The 22,385-nt window shown below is 39.0% G+C and overlaps 1 protein-coding gene across 2 annotated transcripts in view; it reads right to left on the bottom strand.

The window, feature by feature from the left end:
• lrig1 (leucine-rich repeats and immunoglobulin-like domains 1) overlaps positions 1-5,579 on the bottom strand; it is a 62,624-nt gene extending 57,045 nt beyond the window's left edge. For both annotated transcript variants that reach the window (XM_061923825.2, XM_061923826.2), the window contains exon 1: positions 4,845-5,579. In XM_061923825.2, the coding sequence (XP_061779809.2) occupies positions 4,845-5,047 (203 nt within the window). In that variant the 5' untranslated portion in view covers positions 5,048-5,579. The remainder of the gene's footprint in view (positions 1-4,844) is intronic.
• Positions 5,580-22,385: the final 16,806 nt, after the last annotated feature.

Genomic DNA, 22,385 nt, shown 5'->3' with positions numbered 1-22,385 from the left:
ATTACATTTTCATTTACAGCATCTTCAAACTAAATCAGTCATTAAAAAAGGTCATAAATCTGAGTTTTACCACTAATTTGTCTGACACTTTCTGCGCAGATATTGTGTAATTATAATAATTTGTAAACCGCTCCATTTTACGAGGTTACCACAAACTGGCTAGTTTGCCAAGCACAGTGTTTTGGCCCATAAAATTCCTGGACGCGATCCTGAAATGACCTCAGAACTTGCACACTTGTCTATTTGTGGTTAGTTATTGGTGATAACCTATTAATTCAAAAATAGTTAGCATTACATGCCAACATCTGACAATCTCAAGTGGGTAAATGTAACTTTTAAACAGTAATTTAAAGCGGTAAAGCCACTTAGTGTTTGCCTCAGATAACACAACTTAAATAGAGAGAACATGCGGCCAAGTATCATCATCTTACACAAACCAGAGGCAGCTGTCATGGATGCGACGCACAGTCAACAGTAGTTCCACATTTTCTCCCAAGACGGCCAAGATTGTGTTTGCATACATTCCCAATCAACACACTGCACTTGAACATGTCCAAGGTGTGCTACGGTTGTAAAAGCGGCCCCGGTCCGCATGCTGTTTTTGAAAAAAGACTTTAAAAGTTGCATTTGTTGACAGTTCTCCAATGTACCTTTTGTATGCATATTCACTTATTGTCCTTATTGGAGGGTAAGGATGTAACGATATGAACATGTCATATCACGATTGTTGTAAGCAAAATGATCGCAGTTATCGTTATTATCGCGGTATTGTTGAATGTGCTCAAAAAGTACTTATACACACACTGAAATCTTTTAACAAAGTTGTATTTGAAAAACAACATAGCTAAAATAAAAAGCCACGCAATATACTTTCTAGGTAAAAATAATAATGAATCATTGTTCTGCCTTTTTAAGAGCCAACTAAAGAGGAGAAATATAACCTTAGAAGGAAAACTAACTTAAAATATTTGTATGCACATTCAGCACTTAAGACCTTTAGCATATCAGTATGTGGAATTAAACTATAGAATGGATTAAGCAAAGAAGTTAAACAATGTACTGATACGATCCAGTTTAAGAGGTTGTTCAAATGAATAGTGCTTACAAAGTACAAAGAAGAAGAATTATGAGAAATACCTTCAACCTTAGTGAAAATGGGATATTCTTCATCTCAGTATGTTAATCATGACTAACTTAATTATGTATTACAATAACTGTTGTATTAATCATTCACTGATGTAATTGTGTTACAAAAATAAGACAGTAAATGAACATATGTATTTGAAAGGGGAAAGGGGTAGGATTAAATAAGCTTTGCTTCTTCTTACTCATTTTCGGACATGATGTAAAGAGAAATTATATGAAATTGTGTGATGTATTATACGTACTGTAAATGTGTTCATGTTCGAAATAAACTAAAAAAAAAAAAAAAAAAGAGCCATATTCTTATCGGGGTGTTTGAATATGTTTATCTTCTTTCATTTTAATTTGTAAAAGTTGAAAAATGGTGTATTGATAAAGATTGACAAAATGTTATTTATGAAGGCAAATTGAGTGTTCACTTGGCTTCATTTCCGGTGTATGTGACATCACGCAAGTTAATAAAGTTGTTTTAAAAAAAAAAGTATTCTTTGAGTATAGATCGATCACTGTGTTCTAAGCGAGCAAAGCTTTTAGGTACAATGTACACAATTAAACATCTTAGTTCTTTAGACAGCGATGTGTTTAAGTTTACATTGGGGTATATCGTTTCTTAATGGGGGAAAGACTTTAATGTCTCATGTTTTCATTTTAACATTTACGCTAGCTAACGAGCTAGGGCTAGTTAGTCTGTGAGTTTATCAAAGTGCGATTATTAATCACGCTTTTTTTCAATCATTTACATTTAAAACGGCAATACTAACCGCGAATATTATTATTACAGTTTATCGTTACCTCCTTCTCGAAGAGTAATAGGTGATATCAGGATTGATACGGAGAAGTACAAGCTTCCCCTTTGACTTCTCAACTTCCCAAGGGATATTTTCAAAATAAAAATGTTTAACTGGGGCAATGTACAGGGTAAATTGGTGCTATTGAAAAATATATGTTTTCAAAATAAGAGCCTGGTGGTATAGCAAAGGGATGTAATACATTTAATAGTTAAATAGTAGAGATGTCCGATAATATTGGACTGCCGATATTATCGGCCGATAAATGCTTTAAAATGTAATATCGGAAATTATCGGTATCAGTTTCAAAAAGTAAAATTTATGACTTTTTAAAACGCCGCTGTACGTTGTGGTACACGGACGTAGGGAGAAGTACAGAGCAGTTGCGTCTCCCAGTCTTGCCAACCCTCCCGATTTTCCCGGGAGACTCACGAATTTCAGTGCCCCTCCCGAAAATCTCCCGGGGAAACCATTCTCCCGAATTTCTCTCGATTTCCACCCAGACAACAATATCGGGGCGTGAATGCAAATCATACTTGGTCAACAGTGAAGTGAAGTGAAGTGAATTACATTTATATAGCGCTTTTTCTCTAGTGACTCAAAGCGCTATACATAGTGAAACACAATATCTAAGTTACATTTAAACCAGTGTTGGTGGAACTGGGAGCAGGTGGGTAAAGTGTCTTACCCAAGGACACAACAGCAGTGACTAGGATGGCGGAAGCGGGGATCGAACCTGTAACCCTCAAGTTGCTGGCACGGCCGCTCTACCAACCGAGCTATACCGCCCCATACAGCCATACAGGTCACACTGAGGGTGGCCGTATAAACAACTTTAACACTGTTAAAAAATAAGCGCCACACTGTGAACCCACACCAAACAAGAATGACAAACGCATTTCGGGAGAACATCTGCATCGTAACACAACAGAACAAATACCCAGAACCCCTTGCAGCACTAACCCTTGGCATGTTAAAAAAAATAATGCACTTTGTGACTTCAATAATAAATATGGCAGTGCCACGTTGGCATTTTTTTCCATAACTTGAGTTGATTTATTTTGGAAAACCTTGTTACATTGTTTAATACATCCAGCGGGACATCACAACAAAATTAGGCAGAATAATGTGTTAATTCCACGACTGTATATATCGGCATCGGTTGATATCGGAATCGGTAATTAAGAGTTGGACTAGGGCTGGGCGATATATCGATATACTCGATATATCGCGGGTTTGTCTCTGTGCGATATAGAAAATGACTAAATCGTGATATTCGAGTATACGTTCTCACGCAGTTGCTTTTACCTGTAGGCATAACACTACAGGCTCTTCTCACTCTTTCTAGTCGCTCCTTCTCACAGAGACTTAAACAAGCACACCTTCTTACATACGTCACATACGTATACGCCCTCGTGGAGCAGAGAGGTAGCAGCATGGCTAAAGTTAGCTGTGGTGCGAGTGGTAATACGAGAGAAAGAAGGTGCGAATCTGGTAACAAATGAAGGAAGAATTAATTCCCAAGAAAAACAGCACGGGGTCCATCGTCTGGCAGTGGTTTGGCTTCAAGTGGGAATATGTCGAACAGACAACCGTAATTTGTCAAGTGTGGGGCGAAGCGTTGCAACAAAAAGTAGCATTACTGCTAATATGTAGCATCATTTGAAAAGTCACCCGCTCGAGAATGAAGAGTGCTTGAAACTCTGCACGTCAACATCTCCGTTTGGTGCCACACCAACAAAATGCCGAGGCAAACATTTCCACATCAACACCGTATGAAAAAAATAGTCCACAACAGAAGGAGATAACGTCCGCCAGAACCTACCACATAGCGAAGGACGTACACAATTTGATTTCCTACTATGCAGCTCATGTGACACTTATTGAAATATCTTGTGTGACATCATGCACAAAAGTGCACTTTATTTGTTTTAAACTATTGTAGTGGCGTCCTGTACAAAAAGTGAACTTTAATTTAGTGTTGTTTTGAATTGTCATCTTGAGGACATCATGCACAAAAGTGCACTAATAGCTTGTTTTAAAATGTCTCTGACAATCTTGCACTTTCTGTTTTGAAATGACATGAATGTTTGTGCCACTGCTTAATAACTGTTTAATAAATACAGTTTTGGTAAATTGACTTAGTTGTGATTTCCCTCTCTGCATGAAAGTTTAAAATGAGAATATATTAATGCAGTATGAACAAGAATGTTTTAATGTAGTCACATAGAATCATCGTACTGGTGTGATTATATGCATCAAGTGTTCATTCAAGGCTAAGGCAAAATATCGCGATATATATTGTGTATCGCGATATGGCCTAAAAATATCGAGATATTAAAAAAAGGCCATATCGCCCAGCCCTAAGTTGGACAATATCGGCAAAAAAGCTATTATCAGACATCTCTATTAAATAGTAATAACAATAGTTCTGAGAACCTTCTCAGGGTTGTTGTCACTATATAATCTGCACACAAAAAAGGTCTTCATTCTTCTTCCGGCCATCTTTAGATGACTATTCACTTCTAGCAGAATGTCAAACAGCATCTGGAGATGATGCAATGGACAATACATCCAGTAGAACTAAATATGGTCTGATCTTGGGCCTCCAAAAAAAAAAAAAAAAAAAGACCCCACTGCCTGAGCTGCTTGTGAAACACATTGAACTGAATATTCATCTTTGAAGAATGCATTTTTATTTGTTGAAGATTATGTGTAGATGCTGGTTGAGGGTTTTTTTAATTAAATTGCAAGTACTGACAGGTGTGCTTACATTATCACTATCATAGAACTTTTTGGAAAAGCAGCAAGATAACAGCATGAGTGTGTCAGACAGAAACAAAAAGTGGGTTGTAATATTTTAAGTGATGGCATTGTAATAAATAGAGGAGAGGAATTAAGTGATTGACTTACAAGGAAACTGTCCGGACGGGCAGGTCCACAGGCGCAGCTGTCAGCTGTAAATTGCTGCAGTCCACCGAATCTCCGTTGCAGGTACAGTTTTGGACACACTGTAACTCGGAACTCAATCCAAGATTGGTTAAAAGTTGGAGTGAAAAATAGAAGTAAAAAACACAAGGAGAAGTATATCCAAATCGTCCCGGGGACGCCGCCATTTTGTATCCAGTTTCAATGGTGCCGAGTTCTCTCCCTCGGAAATTGGAATATTAGTATTAGTATTAGAAAACACACCTTTATTTAAAACATGTCCAGCGTCTTGCTCCTTGGTAGTCTATTCGTTAACGAAACCACAAGTTGAGTCATTTAGAACACACTTCTAACTTTCTCCTCCCGAGTGTCCGACGCGCGCTGATAAATAAAAAAAAAAAGTGTGATTCCCAGTCTGACCAGGAACAAAAAAAAAGTTATTACAACGCTACATTCTTTGCGTGGCCGCCAATTTGTGTTTGCACACCAAAAAAAAAAAACTTTAAAGAGCACGGTTATCCAAATCCAACTTTAAAATGCACCCAGACGCCGATGGATAATCCTTGCAGCAGGTCCAGCAGTTTAGTTGCAGGCTGTAGTCCCGAAAGTAAAACATTCCCATTCCTTAATATAAAGACCGTGCACCGCCACCATGAGTTTTGTCCCTCTTGAGTTACTTTTCCTTGTTATCCCCCCACTATGCTCGGTCCGCGGAGTCCCACGTTGGAAGCACAACAGTGATCCCAGGTCTGCCTTTGGCTTGACGTGATTGGTTCTCAGAAAGTGACGTAGGGAACAAAGCCCTCACCTGATTGGTCGGTCGGTGCTCTCCGTGCACGGCAGAGTTGGAGCGTTTTTTCGAGCCGCTGTCAGTCAAGCGGCGTTAGGCCCCGCCCATCTTTCCCACCCGGGAGTGTGAAACCTCAAATATCGCCTCCTCTCACTCACTCTCGCTGTTTCTTAAAGCGACAGCGTCCGTAATCGCTTTTTAACAAGCTATAATCTCACGACCGGTTTTAAAATGTATTTGTGATACAATGCGAGGCCTCTGAGAAACAATTAAGTCATGAATTAATTAGTTAAAACCAGGACGTTTTTTGGTGGGTTTGAATGGTGGCATATTTATTAAATTTTCTTATAAATTCTATATTGATTATAAATGCTGTTACAAAAATAATAAACAAATAACAAAGCCAAGACCAATCTTTATAGTCTTCATTAGAGATGTCCGATAATGGCTTTTTTGCTGATATACGATATTCCGATATTGTCCAACTATTAATGACCAATTCCGATATCAACCGATACCGATATATACAGTCGTGGAATTAACACATTATCATGCCTAATTTTGTTGTGATGCCCCGCTGGATGTATTAAACAATGTAACAAGGTTTTCCAAAATAAATCAACCTTAAGTTCTGGAAAAAAATGCCAACATGGCACTGCCAAATTTATTATTGAAGTCACAAAGTGCATTATTTTTTTTAACATGCTTCAAAACAGCAGCTTGGAATTTAGAGAGCATGCCCCCGCTACCCCCTACCCAACCCCGTCCACCTCATGAGGTTGAGGTGGGCGGGGTTGGGTAGGGGGTAGCGGAGGGGGGGGGGGGGGGGGGGGTATATTGTAGCGTCCCGAAAGAGTTAGTGCTGCAAGGGGTTCTGGGTATTTGTTCTGTCGTGTTTATGTTGTGTTACAGTGCGGATGTTCTCCCGAAATGTGTTTGTCATTCTTGTTTGGTGTGGGTTCACAGTGTGGCGCATATTTGTAACAGTCCTAAAGTTGTTTATACGGCCACCCTCAGTGTGACCTATATGGCTGTTGATCAAGTATGTCTTGCATTCACTTGTGTGTGTGTGAAAAGCTGGAGATATGATGTGACTGGGCCGGCACGCAAAGGAAGTGCCTTTAAGGTTTATTGGCGCTCTGTACTTCTCCCTAGGCGTTTTAAAAAGTCATAAATTGTACTTTTTGAAACCGATACCGATAATTTCCGATATTACATTTTAAAGCATTTATTGGACATCTCTAGTCTTCATGCTAGCCTGTTTGTTTGATGAATTGTGCTATTTAAATCAACTCTTTCAAATTTTCTTGTAATCAGACCATATTTTTGGTACAGCACCCATACACTACAGACCCACCTTTTGGAGAAGATATGTGCATAGGCGCCAATCACGTGGGTGTTCGGTGCCAAGCACCCACGTGGGATTGGTGGCAAATTCTTTCTCACCACCAAGAAAAAACCTGCATGCTCAGGCCCATTCTACACTAAGGCTAAGGTTATCCAGGGTAAATCCCACCTAACCTTATTCTTGTCCACACACACACACAATGGTCGTTTAAGACCCCCTCCGTCCGCCGGCGCAACACGACCTAGTACGCATGCGCGGAAAATGCGCACGTCATAGTCACCTCCAGTTTTGCTTTGTGTGCAAGTTCTTAAATTTAACTTCTGAACAATATCCAGTGTTGTGGTATTTCAATTAACTGGAATCCAGTGTGCTGTGGGGCTCTATTGTAGTGAATCACAGGTGAGCCATCATAAATTAATCAAATCCTTATAAGACATGTAAACAATGTTATAAAGAAAATTTTACATCAATCAAACTAGGGATCTAGATATCTGGTCAGGACACTCCTCGCTCTTTTACCTTCACCTTCATTGTCCATTTGTTTTTGGTGACTTTATATACTCTGGACCTAGACGTTGAGTCCACGACATTATTGGTGGACAATAACTGATACAGTCTGCTTTGCCAGTCCAAAAGCATTCAACATTTTCCTCGACGGCCAGGTAATACAAAGCACACGCTATCTTTTTTATCACATCCACGGGAGCTCGCATTCTCGTTGTCTCTCCTTCGACAAATCAATCAATCAATCAATCAATCAATCAATGTTTATTGATTTTATTGATATGTCAAAGGACAAAGTTTTTCGTTAGGTAGCATCACAGCTGACCCGGCCGGACATTGGAAAGTTCTATTGCCGTCTGAGAAGTGTTGTATCCGAAATAGCTGCAAACGCTTTCTCTTAAAGTATTCATGTGTGATTTCCACAAGCGTCTGTACATGTAGAAGAAGGAGAAACACGGGCATGTCTGGATGACTTGCTTCCATATATCTATCTATCTATCTATTTCCAGTGGTTAGCTCCGAGTTACGAAACCGCTTTATTATGAAGCTGGCTCTGGCGCGTTCTTTCTGGCGTCACTTCCTCTCCGAACTCACTTTGTAAACGACCAATGAGTCCATACAAAGCTGCGGTAAGTGCCGGAGATTCAAGAATTACACGGCTGACTTACCCGTGTAAAAATTTGTCCGAGGAAGGGGACCTTAAACGCTGGTTTAGTGTGGCTGAAATGGGGCTTTGGCTAAATAATCAATTGTTTAAGGAGTTAAACGACTTAGTGTAGACATGACTTTAGACTTAGACTTCCTATTATTGTCATTCAAATTTGAACTTTACAGTACAGATAAGAACAACATTTTGTTGCACTAGCTCGTTGTAGTGCAAGATAAAAGAGCAATAAGGTGCATATATAAATAAATAGATTACTGTACAGATAAGTATATTGCACTTTTGCAAATGCATCCACGTTTATGGATGTATGTTATATTGTCTTTATATTCTAGCGAGTTAATCCGTTTTTGTGGGGAATTGAGGGGATTATTATGATGCGTTCAAGAGTCTTATAGCCTGAGGGAAGAAGCTGTTACAGAACCTGGGGGTTCTGCTACCTCTTTCTAGAGTCCAGCAGTGAAAACAGTGCTTGGTGGGGGTGGGAGGAGTCTCTGCAGATTTTCTGAGCCCTGGTCAGGCAGCGGCTTTTTGCGATTTCCTGGATAGGAGGAAGAGGAATCCTTATGATATTTTCCGCCATCCTCACCACTCTCTGCAGAGACTTCCAGTCTGAGGCACTGCAGGCTCTAGTACAGACAGATATGCAGTTGGTCAGTTGGCTCTCTATAGTGCCTCTGTAGAATGTGCTGAGAATGGGGGGAGGGAGCTGTGCTCTTTTCATCCGACGTGTATGCGCTGCTGAGCTGTTTTTACAAGTGTGTAGGGACCAGGTTATACTGTCAGTTATCTGCATCCCCAGGAACTTGGTGCTGCTTACGATCTCCACTGCTGTGCCGTTGATGAAGAAATCAACTCTTTCAAATTTTCTTGTAATCAGACTATATTTTTGGTACAGCACCCATACACTGCAGACCCACCTTCTGCAGAAGATATGTGGATGCAATTTTTGAGAAAATAAAAGTGGGACACACACATGATCTTACAGACCACCTCAACAGTATTGACAAGACTGGAAACATAAAATTCACACAAGAAGAGGAAATGAACGGGACCATACCTTTTTTGGACATGAAAATCCACCGTAAAGATGACAGCAGTCAAAACATTACTGTTCATCGAAAACTGACACACACCGGCCAATATCTACTCTGGACCGCCGAACATCCCACAGTACCCATAGCCAACCAGGTAGGTCTGCCTGGTTGGCCACGCCTATAAGAACAGCTGAAAGGCAACATGTCATAGTGGTCAGGTGACCCTTCTGAAGAAGACTGCAGATGACAGTCGAAACATGGCAGGTAAAGATTCCATCTAATATACCAAAAATATGGTCTGATTACAACAACATTTGAAAGAGTATATGAATAAGAAGACATAATGAACCTTTTTGAGCAACTATTTAAATCAAGTCTGACTATTGTTGCAACACAGGTAATAATTGCAAGAAATGTATAAAAAAAGGTACCTATTTCTCATTGGGTGTGTTTACACTTATGGTCTGGTACTCCTGTCTGGATCGAAAATGTGAAAAAAAAGAGCAGAGCAAATACATATACCAGAACCACCCCTGTCCTAATTGTTGCCCTAAGCAGAATAATATTTTGACTCCCCCATAAAAAAAATTTCATACTTTTTTATATATGTTAAACAATTTTATATACTTTTTGGAATCAAACTTGATTTCACACCTTTTTGTACTATTGACAGGAAATAAATAATTTATAGAGATGTCACGATCAATATTTATGACCCCTAATCCCTGTACGATTTTTTCCCCCTTAGATCCGATCCTATCTCTAAGGGAGAGCCCCGCCACCCAACGGAAGAAACATGTATTTTTATTCATATATATTTATTTTATTTCATTCCGGCCACTTGTATCCATGAACTTGTCCTTTCGGTCATAACCCAAAGCTCATGATCATAGTTGAGTATGGGAACGTAGATCGACCAGTAAATTGAGAGCTTTGCCTTCCGGCTCAGCTCCCTCTTCACTACGACGGCTAAATACAGCATTTTAAAAAGCTAATTTTAATTAATTTAGAATTTGCTGTTTGTTGTAAGTCAAATGATGTATTGTATTTGTGATATTGAACGCTCCATAATTTTTTTTTTTTTTACAAAATAAAGTGGTAAGTGCATAATAATTAAAAGCAAAAACTACTATTAGCTCCCATTTAAATAATTCGGGTGTTGCCCTCAAAGCTTTTCTGTAGCTAGAGACTTACTCCGTGAGTTTGTATACAAAAGCGACCTCCAAAAAAAAATTTGTAGTAATGAGAACACAATACATTTTTATCCAATCACTTTAGTGTTGTTAATATATTGATACTACACTAGGTATCAGTAGTATCAACAACTGAATTGATCGACTTTATATTGAAGTTTTAGCGGTTAGCTTCTTGTAAATATAGATGGAGATATCCCCAATCATGTAGTATTGAAGTGCAAAATGACACGTCTAAAAAAATTTTAAACATGAATTTACATCCATTCTCTGTGAATGTTTGGGGAGATTGGCCTTTCTATACTAGCAGTGACGGAACAGGAATAGGCTTGGAATATGTAAGTGCCCTGTCATTCATTCATTGACATTTTATGAGCGCTTATTTACACAAAACTTACGCTACACACAGCGCGTGATCTGCGTATAAGGAGGGGCGTCCCTGACATTGACCAACAAAAGTCACAAACGACAAGACATATTGCAAGTTGCATACAACGTGGTGGAATTTCTACAAGCTGAGATGCAAATCATACAAGGACTCTCTGCGGACTTCAATGAACCGTAATTAGCCAAACGACACCCTGTTTGTAATAGCTGGGTATGTTTTGCTATTGTGTTATACTACATCTAACTCTTATGTTTTGATGATTTTCACTCCGATTCTGCTATCACATGATTTTTCTTGCATGTTTGGTGTATTGATGCGGTCAGTGCAGGCCAATCGAGACCCATCTCTCAGGCTGTGTTGGTCTGCCAGTTTGGTCTGCTCTTTGGTTTGGTGGACAGCGTTCACTCGAGACCAGTGTTTTTCAACCTTTTTTGAGCCAAGGCACATTTTTTTCATTAAAAAAATGCGGAGGCACACCACCAGCAGAAATTAATTAAAAATGAAACTCAGCAGCCGATATTGACAATAAAAAGTCATTGTCGCAATTGTTGGATATGACTTTAAACCATAACCAAGCATGCATCAATATAGCTCTTGTCTCAAAGTAGGTGTACTGTCACCACCTGTCACATTGCTCCGTGACTTATTTGGAGTTTTTTTGCTGTTTTCCTGAGTGTAGTGTTTTAGTTCTTGTCTTGCGCTCCTATTTTGGTGGCTTTTTCTCTTTTTTTGGTCTTTTCCTGTAGCAGTTTCATGTCTTCCTTGACCGCTATTCCCCGCACCTGCTTTGTTTTAAGCAATCAAGAATATTTCAGTTGTTTTTATCCTTCTTTGTGGGGACATTGTTGATTGTCAAGTCACGTTCGGATGTACTTTGTGGACGCCGTCTTTGCTCCGCAGTAAATCTTTGCTGTCGTCCAGCATTCCGTTTTTGTTTACTTTGTAGCCAGTTCAGTTTTAGTTTTGTTCTGCATAGCCTTCCCTAAGCTTCAATGCCTTTTCTTAGGGACACTCACCTTTTGTTTATTTTTGGTTTAAGCATAAGATACCTTTTTACCTGCACGCTTCCTCCTGCTGTTTCCGACATCTACAAAGCAATTAACTACCTGCTGCCACCTACTGATATGGAAGAGTATAACGTGGTAAGTCTGCCGATCTCCAGACAGTACAGACACTCAACAACGGCACATTATTTGCGGATTATAATTACTGGTTTGCAAAAAATATTTTCAACCCAAATAGGTGAAATTAGATCATCTCCCACGGCACACCAGACTGTATCTCACGGCCGCGGCACAGTGGTTGAAAAACACTGCTCTAGACCTCATGTGTTAAACTCAAGGCCTGGTGGCCACATCTGGTCCACCACATAATTTTATGCGGCCCGCAAAGCATTTAATCTTTATTGATACATCTATTTAAATGTTGGCAGAAAAAAAATAATGACACCAAATGCTTAGTTCAGAATTATTTGATGCAACAAGCTATTCCAAACATTTTTTTGTCATTGAAACCCTTTTCTAATGTAATTTCTACACCAGCCAAATTGACTTTGACTTATGATCCCAAAACAAGTTTTCCATCAGTTTGTTGGTAAACAATGATACAAATTAAACAAAGGGGCAATTGTGTAATAATATCGTGAGGTGGCCCTCCGAGGGCTTCCCTAACCGCGATGTAGACTTACACTTAGACTTAGACAAACTTTATTGATCCACAGTGGAAATTGTTCCACACAGTAGCTCAGTTACAAAAAATCTAAAAAAAAAAAAGAAATATAACAATGATCCAGGTCTTTCGAACGTCACTTTGACAGGAATGGTTCTTCAAGACCCGGCTCACTTTAGAGAGCCATGAATCTAACCTTCACTGTACTGGCCCACAATGAAAATTAGTAGAACGCCCCTGCGTAAGTAACTACACAGCACAGCTTATACTTATATGACCCAATCCAAACAACCTTTCCCATTCATGGTGCAAACTGCAACCAACACAGGAAGTCAACACACAACCTGTTCACTGAACTTTGTGGATATTATTAAACAATGTCCAAACACAACACATAATTAAAAATGACACCCATTTAAATCCACTACAAAGCATTTTGAGAAAAATGCAAAACACTCTCCACTTATCCACGTTTGGCCCATTTTAGCCGCTTGATATATCTGATTGATTACAAAACTTAAAGGAGGTCGTCACGGAAGTAAACAAGGTAGGAGTCAAACTTTCACATACTCTTAATAACCTGTTATGGTGACCATTGATTGAGCATACTTTACACCACCTTTTTTGTGACATGTAAACATCCTTTAAATACTTACTCATAGTGAATGAACCAGTAATGCGGATGACAATCCAGCACAATAACAATAAAAAATATTTCATAACAGCACGTCAGTGCACCTGGCTGAATTTTGACTGCAGATGTTATTATGGTCGTCAACCTAATCCAACAAAAGTGCAACAAACCAGCAGATCAACAGGAGGCTGAATAGGCAGCACAATCTGGAGCTCAACTAACCTGAAAAAGGTCAAGAAGAAATGTTTTTTTTGCAAGTGTGCTGAGAAAGCACAGGCTGTTGATCCGGTTCTAAATGCCAGGTATCCATACAGCAAGGACAATGATCATCACCTTGCATTGTCAAGAATCAGGAAGTTAGACGGAATAATATATACTTGAACTACTTCCTCCTCCTTTTTTTGCATTTCCTAATGCAATTGTGCAAGTGTAAGCACACCCATACATGCATTTTTTTTATTTATAAAATTATATACTTTTTAGCTCATCCTTCAATGGCCACATAAAAAGCACTAAAATGGTCAAAGTCACCCCAGTAATGCACACCTGCAATAAATCAGTGTTCCTTTTAGCCCACTGGCCCTGCAAATCCTTTTTTTAAACATGTTTTCCAGTCACTGACAGGTTGTATTGATTGACTTTCATAAGAGCCTGTGTGATTGTTCGGTGTTGGGAGGAGTCCCACATTTCATTGCTATTAATCACGCATGCAGGGACAAAGATATTCACACCTGCAGCACTGCAGGCAGTTTAGTGGCAAAGTTCTCCGTTCCTTTTCCAAACAATACGCAACGGCTTCACATTGCATTGTGCGAATGCCTTGTGGCTCACAGGTGAACCTGCTCTCCCTCAAGAGCGAGAAAACTATCCAACGCTTTTGTAGATTTGTGCAGTTTGTCCTGATTTGATGTTGATTTTATGATCGTTGCGTTTTGTGCACGTAAAATGTGTCGCTATAAAACCTCTTACATGTTATATTCTATTCACAAAAACTGTATCAATAATGATTTGTTTTAAAGGAACCCTTGTTTTATCACTGCGTCAAACTGAAATATGTTTTTCATTAGATAGGTTTGGAATGTTGTGACTGTTAGTTATTAGGGGTGTAAAAAAAAATTAATAAAAAAAAAGTCAAAAATGGATTTAAAATAAATAAATCATATATTTGATGTAGCTGCCCATATCTGCTGTACATTACTTTAGAAAATATAAATGTTGGATACATCCCATGTTGCCTTATTTGTATTTGACTTGATTAAATGTTTGATTTAACAAAACCAGTCTTTTTTTAAGTAATCTAGAAATGTATCACAGCTGTTTAACAATTTTACAGAGGGATGTAGTTAATCATAGAATTGGCACTCAATGTTATTAAAAAGTATGGATTTTAAATCGAGAATCGTTTTGAATCAAGAATCAATTCTATATTTGGATCGTTATCCCCAAGAATTAGGGATGTCCGATAATATCGGACTGCCGATATTATCGGCCGATAAATGCTTTAAAATGTAATATCGGAAATTATCGGTATCGGTTTCAAAATTATCAGTATCGGTTTCAAAAAGTAAAATTTATGACTTTTTAAAACGCCGCTGTGTACACGGACGTAGAGAGAAGTACAGAGCGCCAATAAACCTTAAAGGCAATGTCTTTGTGTGCCGGCCCAATCACATAATATGTACGGCTTTTCACACACACAAGTGAATGCAATGCATACTTGGTCAACAGCCATACAGGTCACACTGAGGGTGGCCGTATAAACAACTTTAACGCTGTTACAAATATGCGCCACACTGTGAAACCACACCAAACAAGAATGACAACCACATTTCGGGAGAACATCCACACCGTAACACAACATAAACACAACAGAACAAATACCCAGAACCCCTTGCAGCACTAACTCTTCCGGGACGCTACAATATACACCCCGCTACCCCCCCCCCCCCCCACCTCAATCCTGCCCCCCCACCCCACCCACCTCAACCTCCTCATGCTCTCTCAGGGAGAGTATGTCCCAAATTCCAAGCTGCTGTTTTGAGGCATGTTAAAAAAATAATGCAGTTTGTGACTTCAATAATAAATATGGCAGTGCCATGTTGGCATTTTTTTTCCATAACTTGAGTTGATTTATTTTGGAAAACCTTGTTACATTGTTTAATGCATCCAGCGGGGCATCACAACAAAATTAGGCATAATAATGTGTTAATTCCACGACTGTATACTGTTGTCTCAAACGAAATATATCCAATGACAAGTCAAGCATCGTACAGTAGTACCTCAACTTCAAAGCTTAATTGGTTCTTGTATCTCAAATCAACGTCTCCATTGAAACAAATTAAAATAAATTGAATCGGTGCTTTGCCCCCCCCCCCAAAACAACAAACAAACAAACAAACAAAACAGCATACTTTTAACATGTAACATGCCTTTAAAAAAAACAAAAAACTTTTAGGTAAGAAATTTTGCATTAAAAACAATACAATAGAATATCCTGAGTTCGATCTCCGGGCTCGGGTCTTTCTGTGTGGAGTTTGCATGTTCTCCCTGTGACTGCGTGGGTTCCCTCCGGGTATTCCGGCTTCCTCCCACCTCCAAAGACATGCACCTGGGGATAGGTTGATTGGTAACACTAAACACTAAGTGTGTGAATGTGAGTGTGATTTAGTTGGTCTCCAGCCACTCCCACGACCCTGAAAGACCATACTTGCCAACCCTCCCGATTTTCCCGGGAGACTCACGAATTTCAGTGCCCCTCCCGAAAATCTCCCTGGGCAACCATTCTCCCGAATTTCTCCCGATTTCCACCCGGACAATAATATTGGGGGCGTGCCTTAAAGGCACTGCCTTTAGCGTCCTCTCTCACCTGAAAAGGAGACTATTATATATGTCTCCGTTATCCATAGGTTTATCTATGACCCATAAAGTAGGCAGGCACGGAGCTATTTCTCAGCGTGTGTTTATTCCAGCCGGCACGTTAAAACACTGACACATAACATCCGGTTCCCATCATGCATTGCTTCAAAACTACGGCAAGTAGTAATGTCCAAAAACATAACAGAGACGAAGCAGAAGAACGAAGAAGAGACATGGCGACGACGAGTAAGAAGAAGAAGTACGCTTGCAAGTTCCAAAATGATTGGAAAAAATAATTTCAGTTCATCCAGGACAGCTCGAAGGGGAAGGGGTATGCTGCCTGCAAATTTTGTAGATTAGACTTTTATGTGTGTGTATATGTGTAAATAAATGAACACCGAAATTCAAGTATTTCTTTTATATATATATATATATATATATATATATATATATATATATATATATATATATATATATATATATATATATATATATATATATAGCTAGAATTCACTGAAAGTCAAGTATTTCTTTTATATATATATATATATATATATATATATATATATATATATATATATATATATATATATATATATATATATATATATGTATATATATATAGCTAGAATTCACTGAAAGTCAAGTATTTCTTTTATTTATATACTGTATATATATATATATATATATATATATATATATATATATATATATATATATATATATATATATATATATACTGTATATATATGTATATATATAAGAAATACTTGAATTTCAGTGAATTCTAGCTATAAATATACTCCTCCCCCTTAACCCTGCCCCCGGCCCCGCCCACCCCCCGACCCTGCCCACCTCAACCCCCCCATCTCCCGAATTCGGAGGTCTCAAAGTTGGCAAGTATGCGAAAGAGACAAGCGGTAGAAAATAGATGGATGGATACGAACAAGGACAGTAGTTTTATAAAGTAATGTTATAATAATGTACAGTATTTACAAGGGATGGTAATCAAAAACCGGTTCTTCTTTAGAACCGGTTCCCAGTGTATAAATTCCTCTGAGTCATTTGCCATTTTTTCAAATGGTTCCCGTTATATATATATATATATATATATATATATATATATATACATCAACTTGGTCATTAGATAAGTAGCACGCTTACAGAAAAAGTGTGGACACCACCTGGTTTACATGTATAACTTTCTCCGATGCTGCCACAGAAAGACTGTTTTCTAATGTTGTAAAAAATGTGTTGAATAAATATTACATTTCAACATTTCTGTCAACGAAGATTTGGGTGAGCGTGCGACACACGTTTCTTTCAGCACGGCGTTGTGTCAGGCAGGTGGCTGTTGCAAAGAAAACAAATACATGTGCAAGCAGATATTGTCAAACATGAACAACGTCAAATCCAAAAACAGTACACGCCTCGCATATAAGAGCTTGCAGTGTGATATAGCTAATATAGACGCTTACATCATGTGTTGCTTTCATTATAAGATTTATATAGATTTGTTTTTTTGTATTTTTGGTCCAGTATGGCTCTTTGAACATTTTGGATTGCCGACCCCTGGTCTATGTCTGTCTCTAGTAGTTTTACCTTGTAAATCTAAACAAACCTTTTCACTTTCAACTTAAAAGTTAAAAAAATGTTACAAAATGTTACATCCTTGTGTAATTTCCAAGTTTGTTTTCTTTTGTTAAATTTTACAGAATTAAAAAAAAAAGGTGTTTCCTGAATTCTTTTTATGCTATATGCCTTTTAAGGCCTCATATTCGGCATTGTAAGTCCATGTTAGGTCTAAACTAAACAACTTTGATGCTAACCCATCTTTATGTTATCTTTTTTTCCAAATAACAATCTACAAGAGAACCGATAAAGAACTAAATCGTTAAGCAGAAAGTTGAATTGGAACCTGACAAATCTTATCAATTCCTATCCACCTGAGAGAGTGGACTTCTACGGTATCTCCCCCCCAGCCGCTTCTTTGTCAAACACATCATCAGCAGTTTCTCTATATTTTCCATATAATCCAAAAATGGATTGACTCGCTGGAATATAAAGACAATATATCATACATCCATAAAAGTGGATGCATATGAAAAAGTGCAATATATTTATCTGTACAGTAATGTATTTATTTATATCTGCACATTATTGCTCTTTTATCCTGCACTACAACGAGGTAATATAACAAAATTCCGTTCTTATCTGTACTGTAAAGTTCAAATTTGAATGACAATAAAAGGAAGTCTAAGTCTAAGTCTAAGTCTAATATTTTAATGGATACATGTATGCCACTTAGATATTATTTTAAAGTTCTTGGCTGGCATTAGACTCATTCTGCTGGAATATGTTGCAGATTAGCAGTGATAAATTGGCGACACGCTCGGTTTTTGATTATTTTAATTTTCGAATTCAGTGTGAGAGTTTGCATCCTCTGTAGTGGACATGTGTGTTTTGCATAAAAAGGTATTTTAAAAAAAGAAGTATAATCTTAGAGAAAATTTTAATTTAAAACATTTGTACGCACGTACGACACATACGACCTTCAGTATATCAGTGTGTGGACTTAAATTATGGAATGGATTAAGCAAAAAAATCAAACAAGGTACAAAAATAATCCACGTCAAGAAACTCTTCAAACTTAAAGGCCTACCGAAATGCGATTTTCTTATTAAACCGGGGATAGCAGGTCCATTCTATGTGTCATACTTGATCATTTCGCGATGTTGGCATATTTTTGCTGAAAGGATTTAGAAGAGAACATCGACGATAAAGTTCGCAACTTTTGGTCGCTGATAAAAAAGCCTTGCCTGTACCGGAAGTAGCAGACGATATGCGCGTGACATCACAGGTTGTGGAGCTCCTCACATCTGCACATTGTTTACAATCATGGAAACCAGCAGCGAGAGCGATTCGGACCGAGAAAGCGACGATTTCCCCATTAATTTGAGCGAGGATGAAATATTTGTGGATGAGGAAAGTGAGAGTGAAAAACTAGAGGGCAGTGGGAGCGATTCAGATAGGGAAGATGCTGTGAGAGGCGGGTGGGACCTGATATTCAGCTGGGAATGACTAAAACAGTAAATAAACACAAGACATATATATACTCTATTAGCCACAACACAACCAGGCTTATATTTAATATGCCACAAATTAATCCCGCATAACAAACACCTCCCCCCTCCCGTCCATATAACCCGCCAATACAACTCAAACACCTGCACAACACACTCAATCCCACAGCCTAAAGTACCGTTCACCTCCCCAAAGTTCATACAGTACATATATTTCCCCAAAGTCCCCAAAGTTACGTACGTGACATGCACATAGCGGCACGCACGTACGGGCAAGCAATCAAATGTTTGGAAGCCGCAGCTGCATGCATACTCACGGTACCGCGTCTGCGCATCCAACTCAAAGTCCTCCTGGTAAGAGTCTCTGTTGTCCCAGTTCTCCACAGGCCAATGGTAAAGCTTGACTGTCATCTTTTGGGAATGTAAACAATGACACACCGGCTGTGTTATCCGGCACAACAGTCAGGGGGTGCATTCTACGGCGGGGTTGCGTTATCCGGCACAACACCTGCCGCAATACACCGCTTCCCACCTACAGCTTTCTTCTATGCTGTCTCCATTGTTCATTGAACAAATTGCAAAAGATTCACCAACACAGATGTCCAGAATACTGTGGAATTTTGCGATGAAAACAGACGACTTAATAGCTGGCCACCATGCTGTCCCAAAATGTCCTCTACAATCCATGACGTCACGCACAGGCGTCATCATACCGAGACGTTTTCAGCAGGATATTTCGCGCAAAATTTAAAATTGCACTTTAGTAAGCTAACCCGGCCGTACTGGCATGTGTTGCAATGTTAAGATTTCATCATTGATATATAAACTATCAGACTGTGTGGTCGGTAGTAGTGGGTTTCAGTAGGCCTTTAAAGTGTTTATTATTATAGAGGTTTATTAGAAATAGGGACAGATACAAAAAACATAGACATCTGAGACAGTTATCCAATGTATGCATCATAGTGTTTGTAGCCAAAGCTAATTTACAACACTTGTCCCCAACAACAACAACAACAACACAGATCCAACATCATTAAAATAGGAAAATAAAAAATAGAATAAGGCAAAGATGAGTTGATAATAAGGATAATAGAAATAATACAGACAAAGTGCAAACTACATAAAAGCCTATAATAATAATAACAGACAAAGTGCAGACTAGATAAAAACCAATTAGTAAAAATGAGTAAAGACTAAACATGGAAACACGATTGTTGCTCAACTAGCCATAATTTTGTTTGTTTTTTGAAAGTGACAAGTGCAGGTTTACAAAGTACAAAAAAGAAGAACCATGACGAACATTCTGAATTTATTTCATTCATTCATTCATTTTCTTACTTCACTTACTTCACTAATTATTATGTATTTATTTTTAATGTTTTTGCTAATGGAGCATATTGTGAATCAATTGAGAACAGTAAGTGAACCAAAGTTTTTGCAACTGCTATGTAAAGGAAAAGGGGTCGGATTAAATAAGCTCTGCTTCTTCCTACTCCGTTTCGAACATGTTGAATAGAGAAACTGGAAATTGTGATGTATCATGTTGTATGCATGCATGTTTGAAATAAACACAAACTCAATTCTGACAAGAAATAGACCAAAAATACATGTCCACTGCAGAGGACGCCGGTTCTCGAGAGGATTATTTCTGGTCTTCCCTTATTCACATTTGCACTACACTATTTACAAGCAACATGAGAAGAGGTCTCCAGAGCATGCTTGACGCAGTATTTTGATGCTCCTTCAGCAGATGGATCAGGCGCTTTGAGGGATCTATTTTAAGGGGACTGCCAGTGTGATTTATTCGGTGGGTCACCCGCTTCGACTGTCTCGGCACATGAATAACTAAACTAATGTAAAAAGCCGCTAGGTTAAAAATTCTGACCCGTGCACTGGCTGTGGTGCCATCGTAAGAGAGAATACTCCCTTAAACCCATCGCATTGTGCGACCTTTTCTCTCAAACTGTGACTCATTCGCCTCAGACGTTTCACACGGCACCATCTTGAGATGATCCTTCCATGGATTTACAACCTGGTGCGCATGAGTGCTGCAAAGAATTGTCATGGAAAGGAATGCATTAACAGAGTCTGCTACCATGACACGTTCCACTCCACTCACGGACTCCAGTGGCTTGTGTGTTGTGCTGTGGAATTGGGACTGCTGAGAAAAGTGGACATGAGTCCTCTCCGTCCATGAGAGCGTCTTGTAAGAATGTTAATGACCACACCAGATGAGTCCTTGTCCCTGGTCTTCATATAACTTTTGACACCAACCATATGTTTTCACAGCTGGACTAGACTTGGTGAACACAAGCTAGTCTACAGTACAAAGCTGTCATAAAGAAAGGTGAATGCCACTCAGGTGTGCTGAACAAATCCAATACACATTTGCTCTTTGTCTTTTTTTTTTTTTTTGGAGGGAAGCTCAAGAGACATCATGATGTCAAGTAGATGGATGATGGATGTGCGTGCCCTGAGGTGGATTCACCATGCTTGTCTTTCTGGAATCTTCAAAGATAACAAACCATCTGCTGCGGCCATTCATCAACTATAAAACAGAGAGGCGTGAAAGCTGGCCAACTGGCCATACTGGGGCTGGATGGCTAACGGGTGTTGCAGGAGCGTGGAGATGCTTTGCCCATAGGAAGCAGAAACACTGTTAATAAGCTGCAAGACAGATGCATGGCATAAGGTAAAAATGAGGGATGTCCGATAATATCGGACTGCCGATATTATCGGCCGATAAATGCTTTAAAATGCAATACCGGAAATTATCGGTATCGGTCTCAAAATTATCGGTATCCGTTTCAAAAAGTAAAATGTATGACTTTTTAAAACACGGACATAGGGAGAGGTACAGAGCGCCAATACACCCAAAGGAACTTCCTTTGCGTGCCGGCCCAGTCACATAATATCTTACGGCTTTTCACACACACAAGTGAATGCAAGGCAAAAGTGGTCAACAGACATACAGGTCACACTGAGGGTGGCCGTATAAACAACTTTAACACTGTTACAAATATGCGCCACACTGTGAACCCACACCAAACAAGAATGACAAACACATTTCGGGAGAACATCCGGCACCGTAACACAACATAAACACAACAGAACAAATACCCAGAACCCCTTGCAGCACTAACTCTTCCGGGACGCTACAATATACACCCCCGCTACCCCCTATCCTAACCCCCCCCCCCCCCCACCCCCCCACCCACCTCAACCTCCTCATACTCTCTCAGGGAGAGCATGTCCCAAATTCCAAGCTGCTGTTTTGAGGCATGTTAAAAAAAATAATGCACTTTGTGACTTCAATAATAAATATGGCAGTGCCATGTTGGCATTTTTTTTTCCATAACTG

The sequence above is a fragment of the Nerophis lumbriciformis genome, linkage group LG28 (genome assembly GCF_033978685.3).
Source record: "Nerophis lumbriciformis linkage group LG28, RoL_Nlum_v2.1, whole genome shotgun sequence".
Classification (NCBI taxonomy): domain Eukaryota; kingdom Metazoa; phylum Chordata; class Actinopteri; order Syngnathiformes; family Syngnathidae; genus Nerophis; species Nerophis lumbriciformis.
The sequence above is the reverse complement of the archived record's forward strand: the minus strand, read 5'-3'. Positions and strand labels throughout refer to the sequence as shown.